The sequence below is a fragment of the Acipenser ruthenus genome, unplaced genomic scaffold, assembly GCF_902713425.1.
Source record: "Acipenser ruthenus unplaced genomic scaffold, fAciRut3.2 maternal haplotype, whole genome shotgun sequence".
NCBI classification, from domain to species: Eukaryota; Metazoa; Chordata; class Actinopteri; order Acipenseriformes; family Acipenseridae; genus Acipenser; species Acipenser ruthenus.
The window spans coordinates 99,111-111,745 of NW_026707446.1; the positions used below are offsets into that span (position 1 = coordinate 99,111).

At 39.4% G+C, this 12,635-nt stretch overlaps 2 protein-coding genes across 4 annotated transcripts in view; one reads left to right on the top strand and one right to left on the bottom strand.

The window, feature by feature from the left end:
* LOC131727308 (zinc finger protein 436-like) lies at positions 1-8,304 on the top strand. 2 transcript variants are annotated; one of them, XM_059018829.1, is made up of 3 exons: positions 1-535; positions 1,235-1,652; positions 5,388-8,304. In XM_059018829.1, the coding sequence occupies exons 1-3, from the start codon at positions 323-325 to the stop codon at positions 6,401-6,403; spliced, it is 1,647 nt and encodes a 548-aa protein (XP_058874812.1). In that variant the 5' UTR covers positions 1-322; the 3' UTR covers positions 6,404-8,304. The 2 variants fall into 2 exon arrangements, with proteins under 2 accessions (XP_058874812.1, XP_058874811.1); XM_059018828.1 differs by having other exon boundaries at positions 2-535; positions 1,232-1,652.
* Positions 8,298-12,635, bottom strand: part of LOC131727309 (phospholipase A and acyltransferase 4-like) — a 24,196-nt gene continuing 19,858 nt past the window's right edge. The window contains exons 1-5 of one of the 2 annotated variants that reach the window (XM_059018831.1): positions 10,161-10,500; positions 9,894-9,937; positions 9,595-9,703; positions 9,106-9,353; positions 8,298-8,565 (exon numbers count right to left, since the gene is read on the bottom strand). In XM_059018831.1, coding sequence (XP_058874814.1) covers positions 8,488-8,565; positions 9,106-9,353; positions 9,595-9,703; positions 9,894-9,911 — 453 coding nt within the window. In that variant the 5' untranslated portion in view covers positions 9,912-9,937; positions 10,161-10,500 and the 3' untranslated portion in view covers positions 8,298-8,487. Of the gene's footprint in view, positions 8,566-9,105; positions 9,354-9,594; positions 9,704-9,893; positions 9,938-10,160; positions 10,501-12,635 lie in introns of those variants that run through there. The other variant, XM_059018830.1, reaches the window with a different exon arrangement.

The window sequence follows — 12,635 nt, forward strand, 5'->3', positions numbered from 1 at the left end:
TATGATTGGTTTAAAAGAGTAGCCAGTTAAAGTTCAAAATACTGCATTCTGATTGGCTACTTGAGAGAATGGTGCCACTTAATATGGTTATTGACTACTTCCACCACATAGGGAGCACAGAGTTGCTGCTGAACCTCTGCAAACTTTACCTGCAACCCAAGTTCAGTTCTCACTTCCTTCAATACTAAAGACACCCTGCTAGTAAGATTTTGTGAATCCCTTAAATGTCTTTGATTTGATTAATTTTACTCATTTCATTATTATTTTTTTGCTGCAGCTACTCAGCAGAACCCCCGTGTCTGATGCCAGGGATAGTGTGAAGATGGAATCTGTCCCCATTAAAGAGGAGCTCCCTGAGCTTGAACTCGTCCCCATTAGACTGGTTTTCTCCGGATTGCCTTCCCTCCCCATGAAACAGGAGATGCCATGTGACAGCATCAAGTCAGAGGTGCCTGGTATTAAAGATGAGAGCAATGAACTGGAGATCCCCCAGACAGCAGGACCAGGTCCCATAAAAGAAGAGGTGCTGGAAATGGTATGTATGAAATATATTGTATTGTGTAGATGCCATTAACCTAGTAATGATGTCAAACCCACAAACTTTGCTTCTTTCCTTTGTGCTGTTAACATGCAGAGATGTGTTTCTTAAGTGCCGTCCTCATCAAAAAATGAATAGTCTCTCCTCTGTGAGAAATCCGTTTTCAAGCCGGCTCCAGCCTGGAAAGGACCTGGTGTTTGAGGATCCCATTTCTTTACTTCAATGCCTCATTTATAGGTGATGGATATTATTTATCACACGTAAGCACTTCATTTCTCTGGCAGGTTTGTCATTGCTCTCCATAATTGCAATCTTTTTAAATAATGCTAAAATCAAATCTCTTCTACAGTACATTTTTTAAAGTTTGCATTCTGTCTGTCTTGCTGCTTGTCTGTGTTCTCTCTGTGTCTTTCTGTATGTTTGTCTAATGAGGTAAAACACAAAAAATCAAAACTCGAATTGGCTCTCGGTATTGGCCAAGACAATCTTATCAGGACATCTTTAATTTCTTTTCCTTTTTTTGAAGTATGAAAACTTGTCTGGATATTAACACTGGAGGTGAAAATTGCATGAATGTTACTCCGCAACAACATGCAGGGACTGAGAACTTCATCTTTTTAAAAACCCCAGATAGCCGCTCTTTTTAAACAGCTTTCATAGCATTTTGAATCATTTTTCATTTTCTTCTTGCAGCAGCCACTAAGCAGAAGCATGTGTGATGCCATGGACAGTGTGAAGACTGAATCTGACCCGATTAAAGAGGAGCTCCCTGAACTTGAAGTGGTTCCCATTACACTGTTATCTGCACTGGCTTCCCTCCCCATTAAACAGGAGCTCTGTGAGATCATGCCATGCAGTGGCATCAAGCCAGAGGGGTGTGCTGGGATTAAAGCTGAACCCAGTGAATTGGAGATCTGCCAGACAGAAGAACCCGTTTCCTTGAAAGCAGCCCCCCCTGCGCTGGGTCCTGTACGCCTGCGGGCGTGTAGTGTGGTGCTGAAGAGAATCTACCTGAGAGTGCAGGGCGCTGGAGCAGAAGCCAGCTCTCCCAACAGCATGCGAGGATGTGGAAAGGAAGACGGGGGGAGCTCCCATTCAGAGTGCAGTCCAGCAGGTGAGTAACTCTGAGTAGCTGTGATGACGTCATTCTACTGTGTCATATTATCCACAGCAGGACTGAGAGGCAGGGAGCAGATGGGTTATGCTACAAGCTACTTAATATCACTCCTGTTAATGTCGCACTCCCATTATCATTCAATTACATTGTCCCCAGTATGATTACTGTTATTTTCTTAGATGCCCTTACATTATTTTTACATACAATTACCCTTTTTGTACTGCTGGGTTTTTACTTGAGCAATCTATGTAAAGTACCTTGTTCAAGGGTACAATAGCAGTGTCCCCCATCTCGGATTGAACCCACAACCCTCCAGTGAACAGTCCAGAGCCCTGCTGCCCTATAGTGTGATGTAAGTCAATGGAAACGGAGTCCTGTTTAATCACTTCTTGGTCCGGTCACTGCAGGTAGAAACCTTTTTTATTGACTAACCATAATCGAATTTAACAAAAAACACTCAGTTCAACTATTTGCCTTATCAAAGCTGTTGAATGATTTGAAAGAGATGGATATTTCAGGTTCTGTATGAAAATGAATAGAACTTGAAATCTAATCAACTACTTATGAGCTGAAAAATAGTTTAAAAATGTGATTGACCAAATTGTAAGTTCACTTGAGTGTTCATTTAAGTAACTGAGAGCTCAGTTGGAACAAAACCCAGCAGACACAAGGGGTCCCCAGGACCAGGCTGTGAACCACTGCTTTAGAAGTGAAGAAAGGTCACTGTTTTTTGTGACTAAAAGCATTGACATGTGAATTGTAAAAGATAATCAGAACAATTAGAATATGAACACCTGTGAAGTGAGACCATGGCCATGTTTACATGCAGAAAGTGAAAAACGGGGTCCCTTTTAACTTGCTCTCTTTTGCTAATGACTTCCCTACAGTGCCGTTTGCATGAGAGTTAATTTTATCGAGAGAAATTGTCCTTCCAAATGCAAACGACCCCAAGCCGAAATACCACAGAATGAGCGGAAGCATAGTACTGAGTGACAAGTGAACTCGTTATAAATTTGATGTGGCACAGTGATGAGACCATTGAAAGGAGATAAGATACTGTCTCTGGGTTTGTTTCCTTGATTTTTAACTGAAGAGATTCATGTTTATTTTTTGTTGGTTTAGCAATAACAGACTTGAATGTGAACAGACCTTGAATGTGTGTGCAGGTTGCCACAGAATGGTCATCTTTGGATTGGAAATGATCGTTCTGTAATGTTGTTCCTAATGAACAGACACAATTTCACTGGAATACTTGAATGAAGAGCTTAAACAAAGTCACATTGTCAACAGTCATTACTGCAGTTGTTTTGGTTTTAATCAGTGACTCTTCAAAGCTTCTGAAGGATATCTCCTGGATTGGGCTGTTTCAGAGAGCTTTTCAATCCTCAGCAACCCACTTCCCTGCCCAGTGCTGGTGGCTTGCTATGTTGTCTGAAGTGAACCCACCTCCTGCACCAGTTGAGCAATGGAAAGTACATCCCTTTTTCCCCTCTGTAGGCCTGTGAGTTTTAGGTTTGCTGTTTTTTGCGAGCCACCTTGGTATTTTGAACATCCTCTATTATTAAAGCAAACCTTTCCAAGTATAGACTTCTCATTAATACACAGGGGATTTGCATTGTCTGTTTGCTTATGTGGCGTCTAATGCGTTTGTGACATTTACGAGAGCAGCGCAGCGCCATGTGGGATATCGAGCTTTCTTAAACAGAACTGGGTCACTGCTAATAAAAAGGGGATCGCTAGTCTTGTACATCTGAGTTTTAGAATCGCACTGAAGGGCCGTTCCGCTGTAAAGCAGACATGACTAATAATAAAAAAAAAAATTCTAACGAATTAGAATTTTGTATTTTGATTATAAAAAAGAATGTATTCTTATTTGAGTTTATTTAGATATATGTAATTATTATTATTATTACTGTTTCTAGATTGGTATGTGCTCCTTTTCTATGCACTGCGCCCTCAAGTGGTAGTTTTGTTTATAGCTAATGACGCTATTTTAGAATTCGGTTTTGATAATAAACGAGTTTTTGTAAGCGGAGGAGCGAATACAGTTTTTGACCGTTGATACCGTTTGATACGTATATAGATTAATAACAAGACTGTATACATAGAAATCATAAAAGTGACACTATCCTTCGGTCCTTTTACATTCTTAAAGGATATAAAGACATAATGATAAGAAAATAGTTACACTGAAGAATATTCATTTGTGCTTGGATGGAGTTCCTGGCACGAGACATATTGCTGTATTTTAAGGGTTCTCCACTCGTCTGACTATTATTGGATGTAAGTAAAGACAAGCTTATTGTTTTCTGAAGATTGGGAAGTCTGTACGCTGGAATTATTCTTTAAGTTAAGAGTTGGAAGTGATGTGTGGAGCACAGTGACTGGATGACGAGTCGTAATGTTTAGGATACCTAGCTTACAAAAACGAACAAGTGGTAAAATTTACTAAAATTCCAAGTATTTACTATCCCAAGGGTTCAATATTAATCGGAAGGCAAGCTAAGGATTCAAAACAGTGAAAAAAAATTGAATTCTGTCAACATTGATATCCATTGCCTAAATATCCTAAGAGACATCGGCCCAGACCAAATCAAAACCTGCGTAAGCTGCTCATCTCACTTTATAGAAACAGTGTTTAACAGCATTTATAGCAGTTTGTTTTTTAAAGTGTGATTAGCAGATTGTGCAGGTTTTGGTTTGGTCTGGGCCATGTTCTGCTTTATTTTGACAGTTGAAAGTATGCTTGTTAAAATGTAGGTATGCTTGTTTGAAGATCAGTTAGTTGGTTCTCAACCTGTTTAACATGGTGGGCCTCATATGCAGCTCTCTGTTGTGTGGGCTGTACTTATTACTCACTACCCACACAATAGTACTTATTACCTGTGTCTCAAAACAAAATGTTATCTATTATCTCAGCAGTGCCATACAAATCAATATAATACCTCTCATTGCTACACTGGCAAATGTCGACCAAGGGCATTTAAAATGAGCTGTTAAAATTGAACTTCTGCTTACTCTCCTAATATCTGTGAAGGTATTCATAAAAAGAAGCCAAGTTAGAAACAACAGTTGTGTTAATCCTGGCCCCAGCACCATTCCAGTTGTGCCTATTTGCTTGATGCTTGACAAGATCGGGGGGGGGGGGGGGGGTGTTATAACATTCTGCCACCCAGCTGCTGTAGCCTGCCACCCTGGAGACTGAAAACTCCTGGGGGGGAACCCTGTATCATTCATGTGTAATTGTTTGGTGGCTGTTAAGTGAGAGATTGCATTTTAGTGTCTTTATTTAGCTCATGTTTTTGCCTACATGTGTTTTATTTATTTATGTATTTATTGCTTTTGTTTTATTCTTTGTATATTGTGGTTACAGAAGTTTGTGTTTGTTGTAAACTAGAAACCTATTTAAACATACTGAAAGACAAGTTCAACAATATATAGCTTTCAATCATTTCTTATGACAAAACGGGTACAATCTGGAACAAAAGAGATGATAATCTGTACATTTCCTGATTTCTTTTACTCATGGTTCCTATTGGCTGAAGTATAATGCTGGCTCCAGAAATCCGCCTGCTGGAATTGCAACCTCCCTGGTGGAGACTACGCTACAGTTCTGTGTTTGCTAATAACCCAATGTAGAAAAAGGTTATGAAACAACAAAATGAGGAAGATACAATTGCAGCATTCCCTACTTGAAACAGTCTGACTTTCTCTCCTGTTTGTATTTTCCAGGTTCCAGAACAGCAGCTAAAGCAAGGGCGAGCAGTGACTGTGGGAATGGTGTCACCAAGTCAGGAGGTTTTAGAATACTCCAGCGAACGCGCAGAGGAAAGAAACCGTATCTCTGCTCTGACTGTGGGAAGAGTTTCAGTCGTTCAGAAAACCTTGCAACACACCTGCGAATTCACACAGGAGAGAAACCATTTCACTGCTCTGACTGTGGGAAGAGGTTTAGTCATTCAGCAACCCTTGTAATACACCAGCGAATTCATACAGGAGAAAAACCGTATCACTATTCTGAATGTGGGAAAGGGTTCAGTCACTTGGGAGATCTTGTAAAACACTGGCGTGTTCACACAGGAGAGAAACCGTATCAGTGTTCTGACTGTGGGATGAAGTTTAATCAGTCAGGACACCTTAAAACACACCAGCGAACACACACAGGAGAGAAACCGTATCGCTCTGACTGTGGGCAGAGTTTCAGTCGGTCAGGAAACCTTGCATCTCACCAGCGAATTCACACAGGAGAGAAACCGTATCAGTGTTCTGACTGTGGGATGAGGTTTAATCAGTCAGGACACCTTAAAACACACCAGCGAACACACACAAGAGAGAAACCGTATCGCTGTGACTGTGGGAAGACGTTCAGTTCATCAACAAACCTTGTATCACACCAGCGAATTCACACAGGAGACAAACCATATCACTGCTCAGACTGTAAGAAGAGTTTCATTCAGTCAGGAGATCTTGTAAAACACCAGCGTGTTCACACAGGAGAGAAACCATATCACTGTAATGATTGTGGGAAGGGTTTCAGTTCGTCAGGATACCTTGTTGTACACAAACGACTTCACACAGGAGAGAAACCATATCGCTGTTCTGATTGTGGGACGAGGTTTAATCAGTCAGGACACCTTAAAACACACCAGCGAACTCACACAGGAGTGAAACCGTATCACTGTTCTGATTGCGGGAAGAGTTACAGTGATTCAAGAGACTTTGTAAAACACCAGCGAATTCACACATGATAAAAAATGCATTGCTGCTCTGACTGTGGGAAGAGTTTTTATAAGTCATGACACCTTGTAAGACACGAGTGAATTCATGCAAGAGAGAAACCAAAAAAAAAACACCTTTAGATTTCAGTGATGTTCCGTATGAAATAACTTTGGTCTGTTTTGTTCAGAAGAGCCAGCTTCTGTTTCATTGTCACAGAGCTGCCTAGTGTGGGTGCCTGAGCTGTGGAGACAGACCCTGCCAAAAATCTTTAACCCTTTGAGTAGTACGAATGTACCGGTACGTCATTGAATTAATGGTCCCCAGGGAGTATGAATGTACTGGTACGTTATGCAAATTTTGAGCTTTTGAATTTGAATTTTGAACTACAATTACTGGGTCTACAAAACTGCTGATAATCTGATATTGTAACACTAGGTGTCTGTAACACCTTGTAATGGTCTCTTGCGTCATCTGCCAGATACCGACAGAATTACACACACCAAACCCAGTCAAAAAATGTCCACAATGTCTGGAAAACGGTGGGAAATGCTCTGTGGGAAAGAAGTACGAGAAATTATACTGAATTCCGATTTAAATTCTTCTACTGAATCAGGCGTTAGTGAAAATATCAGTGAAGAATATTTACCTTCCTCGAGTGGCCCAAGCTCAGACAATGTGACAGGGATCACTGAGCTACATTTTCCTCACTGCCTTCACCCTCACCACGTGTTTACCCGGACGTGTTGTTGATCCTGATCGTTGTTTATTGAGTACCTGTTACTTTTGTCAAAACCTTTCGCTATGACAAAATAACGATTAATATTTATTTGTTTTGTTTATTTACTATAAGAAATAGTTGTTTACATATTTTCATTGTGTAATAAATTGCTAATAGGCCTACCAACAGATGTGTCGATGTGAGGAGTGTAAATATGAGAAATTAAAAAAAAAACTCACTCCAGTGGGCCCATCCAAACATTCTAAAACTTACTACTCAAAGGGTTCATTCATATATTTAGGAAAAGTCAAAAACTGGCTGTGGCAGCACGATTGCCCTGCACAATGGGGAATTTAGTGTTGGTGTAATTTGTATGTGGAAGTGGGTTTATTGTGTATCATTGTGGGAGTTGATTTTCTGTGATTAGATTATTGTTTACAGACGGGCGCTCCATTGAGACTTGCTGCCTGCTAGGTTTGGTTGAGGGGAAGGAGAGGGGAAGGTTTGGTTGACAGCAAGTGATTGGCTGTGCTGTTCCTCAAGCGGCAGGTGGGCGAGTCTTGACCGAGTGTCCGTCAGTTTAAAAACATCCAGTGGCGATCGCTCTGGGCGACTGCAATGCCATACTTCAGAGGGGAGCTGTGTATACTCAGGAAGAGAGCATCTGCTCTGCAGGAACGGGAGCTACGCAACCCTGCAACTGCAAGGCCGTGTGAAGCAGCAGGAGTCGTCATCTGAACACCGGCTCATTAGTAGATTAGTTTAGGGGATAGTAATCCCATGTAATGTACAGCGAGGGTTATGTAGTGTAGCCGGTTCCTGGAGCGGGACGTCTCGTTTATAAGGCTAGCACTCGCCCTGTGTGTACCTTTTATTTGTAGTTTTTGTATTGTGTTTTATTTTTCCTTTTGCACAGCTTGCTGTATTTGTCCTCTGTGTGTTACCATGGCTGGCAACATCACATGACCCTTTTGTTTACTTTCTGTTTTGTGAATAAATCCTGCGCGCCTGTGCTGGCGTTTAACTCCACCTTCCCATGTCTGTGATGCTTAAACAGTGGTTACCCACACACGGGAGACGAGCGCCCTGTCACACGGACACACACATACGATTTACAGCGGAAGAGTATTTAACATTTTAAATGCAAAATGGGTCAAACTGACCTGCATGGCGGTTCTACTGTTAAATGACTACAGTGAAAGGAATTTGATGCAACTTGAATTTTTATTGATTTCATTTTTACAACAATAGATTCATTTTGCTCACCATAATTAAAGAAGTAAGAATATTTTAACAAGCATTTTCTATTGTACTTTGTAAAGAGAAATTGTGCCCTTTATCAGAAAGGCAAGGAACACCACAAAAGATGAAGAAATTCATCAGGTGAATAAGCTGTTACTTGGCAGAAAAAGGGTCCATTTCTGCACGGAAATCTGACAGGTTTTTGCCCACGGATTTGGCTGCACTTTCCCCCTACAGAAAGAAAAAAGAAAATGATGAATCCAAACTGCAGTTAAAATGAAATCCAAACTGCAGTTAAAATGACTTCAGCACCTGCCACGTGTTTGTTTGCTAGCTTTGTTTCTGACTATTTTGAACATCTAAAGGCCTGGAAGTTTCCAATTGTAAATCCAAGTGAATCTAAATTCAGATCAGATCGACGGTCATGACATAGAATACATGTTATGGAAATATACAGTCAGTAAAAAGGTCATGTTTCAAGTTAAGGCTTAAATTATACAGTATATCCCTGCAGAGTGGTTTAGTAAATAGACAGATATTCATGTCCCATAACAAGGCATTCATGTGTTACAGTATTGAAAAAACAAAAAGGCATTTTGTTGTATTTGCAGAAACCTTATAAAATGTAGAACCTTCATTGGGTAAATACGGCTATATGGGGGCATAATTAGTTTCGGGAGTTAAAAATAATACATTATTCTGCTTATTGACCATGACAGTTATTAATACATCATCTAAAAATAAATACATAAAAACATGAACAAATATTACCTCGGGAGATATTTCCTTGCCGTACCGTATTTGTGTAGCAAAGTGTTGACAGTTCTTTCCAAAGGGATCATACTTTATTTGGGTACCAATCATTTTGTCCATGTCTGCTTTCATCTGCTCAGGACTTCTTGGTTTATTATGTGTGTCCAGTTCTTTGTACACAGAGTAGGCACTTTTTCCAGCCACCTTGTTAAGTTCTTCCTTCACCAATTTAGAAGTAATGGCCAAAGGCTTGCTGTTGGACTCTCCTATATAATAATTGTAATGTTGGTATATGGGCATTACATTATGAGAAAAAAATCAATAGACACTGGGAGAAAGCATCTAGGATATTCAAGTTCTAATGATTCCCAACAAGTTTAAAACATGTAAATATAACAAATATATCAATTATGCCATAAAAGAAATGAGAAAAATCAATATAAAACACAGCATACTGCTATTTAGATCATATAGCTGAAGACAAACAAACCAAAACACATGTTCTACCTCCTGAAACGTTGACAACGTAATGTTTTCCATGTTCCTGTCCGTAATAAACCCCCCAGTGATGATAGAGTCCACGGCTAAAGGAGATTATGTCTCCCACATTAAATTTCTGTGGGAAGAAATAAACAGCTATGGTTATGAGAAAAGATAAGACACACCGAATACAAAGTGTGGATAATGCATTGTGTGGCCACGAAGAGCTAAACAAGATCAACTAAAAGTTGGAGACAAAGATAGTTGATAGTTGTATATTTGAACACAATTCCTGTATTTCAAGAAAGCATAGTACCATTACTTACCGGGTTTTCCTTAGACATCTTGGCAGCGTCTCTCTGTAGATTAACTGAATAGAAACGAACAGAAATTCAAGTTTTGGTTTTAGTTTTTATGACAGAATTTGTTCAAACAAAATAGGAAGTGCAACTCTCTACCTAAATGTCTCTCCAGAAGCGATTAGGGGGTGATTCATACTAGCTGTCAAAGCCACATGTACTTTGTTAGTATTACAGTTCAGTTTCTTTCTAATGCAGTTAATGACATCATCATAATCATCATCATAAACTCACCCCAGTGTAATTCCTTCTTTCCTGAAGCACTGTTATGTTTGTAACATAACGTCAGTCTTTTATATATGCCCTGCTTTTGGGGAAGTTATTGCCCCTTGGGAACGTATTTGCATACAGTCTGACTGCAGAAATACAAAGGAAACCAAAGGAGAATGACAAATGTTTTTGATCAGTTTCATTACACAACAATGTAGGTTTTGCTCAAGTTCATGCTGAAACTGACAAATGGAGAAAATAAAACGTGTCCAGCAGGTTTCGATGCTTCTATAAATCACCCAGAGAGCTGGGAAAATTGTTCAACTGATCCAATTAAGACAATAACTAGCGTGCTAGCAAGTATAAAGGCTTCCAAAGAAAACATGGTTCAATCATCACAAATAAATCGCTGATACAGCTCGCTACGTTTCCTATAATTAGTTAGTTAATGGGCTATTAAGTTGTATCGTGTACAGAGCACAATCTCAAGCTGAAGCGCACTGATCTGTGTTGGATACAGCTGACTGTCAATTCCGGCAAAAATCTTGGAATCGTGGGTTAGCAGCCAATTGAAATGTGGTTCTGATACAAACAGTATTATAAGTGGTCTGTAGTCTGGCTGAAGACAGAAACGCAGTACTGTGACTGCAACGCTGAAAGCCATGGATGAAACAAGGCTGGCATGGTTTAAAGGTTACTGTTATAAACAGTTACTGATACACTGATTTCTGTATAGGGCATAATGTAATGGGGAAGTTTAAGAAGATTGATCTGTTGCCATTGCATAGTTTCTAACGGGGGATGATCCCGTGGTCAGTACGCAGCTCCCTACTGAACGAGTACGCAAGTTAAATACCAATTGCAACCAACTTGGCCGCTGAAGTTAGTCCCCAGCTACTAAAAAAAGGTCTGAATTGCAACGAACCCAAAAAATAACTGCTGCTGCCCTCTAGAGCAGGCGTGCACAATTCCGGTCCTGGAGGGCCGGTGTCCCTCCTGGCTTTTGTTCCAACCTTGCCCTAAATTACTTAATTGGACCAATTATTACCAATTATTGGTCTAATTAAGTAATTTAGAACACAGTTGGAACAAAAGCCAGGAGGGATCAACCGGAATTGTGCACCCCTGCTCTAGAGGATACTAAGTACGAGACTAAAGTAGTCTAATCCTTTCTATAGACTAACGATTTATAGTACCGTACTAAGTGGAACAAATGTGAAAACCCCCAAAATGTATTTTTGTAACTGAACAATTCATAATCGCAAATCCACGTACCTATATTTTACATATAAAAAGACATATTTACTTGTATATAATTTTTTACATATATATATATACAAGAGATGCCATTACAATATATTCGTGTAGCGTTGTAATGAGTTTCGTGATATTATAACAATACTGAAAACAATACCCCCACACTGATCAAATCACTTCCACAGCGAAAAAATGATCTAACGCCAAAATATTACAATTACAGTTGAGAGAATTTATTAAAACTATCATGAAATAATTGATAATATATTTAAAGCCGTACAGTAAATATGTATTACCCACATGGAACGGAATTGCAATATTTAATATGAGTAATATATATATATATATATATATATATATGTGATATATAACATATGTATACTTGTCTCAAAGTATGTTTTTAGTAGCCAATGCTACATATTAGTAAGCTGTAGCATGCATGGGGTAGTGGTCAGGACTGGTAGGTGATGCAACACAAGATTATTGATTCACTCATAAGGGGTCGCGGCTCACTTGTATAGCGGATCTGCGCTGTGCTGGAGGTGCCGGGTTCAATCTGTGCATTGCATTTTCATTTTTTTTTTTTTTTAATATATATATTGAATTCAATGTTTAGACTACATACAACACCAAACAATTTGGTCGGTGCTTGCGGGGGGAGGTCTCATTGGGTCAATTGCAACGAACTTGCAAAGTTATTACTGTAATAAAGCCTAAGAGATGTCTCGTCATGTTTTAATAATAATCTCTTTCTGCAATGCGCACATTCTGCAGGCTACTTATCTGCCGTTACAGTATTTCTGATGATCACATCACTGAAACACAAAATAATCCCAATGCAAATGTATATCATGTAAACACATATAATCTACAGTACTATACAATAGTGTCGAAGCATTTCAAATAAATAAGTACAATGTGCCCCACACTGTACCGCCCCTTTGTTTTTTCTGCTTCTTGTCGGCGCTCTCAGCTCCGCTCCTTTGGGAGTCAGTATTGTGTGTTTGTATGCATTTGTTGTAGAATTTGCTGTTTTGTTATTGTCTATTTTTGTTTCATGAGACGAGATGCTAACTGTATTCAGCGACTGAACCTATTTTTTACTGTGCTCTACTAAGTCAACTCGCTGCCCATACGGAAAGGAAATATGTTTAATATATGAAATGTATATATGAAAGAATTTTTATATATGAATAATACATTTTTGAACTTGTAACATATAAAAATACATGGCTCACCGAT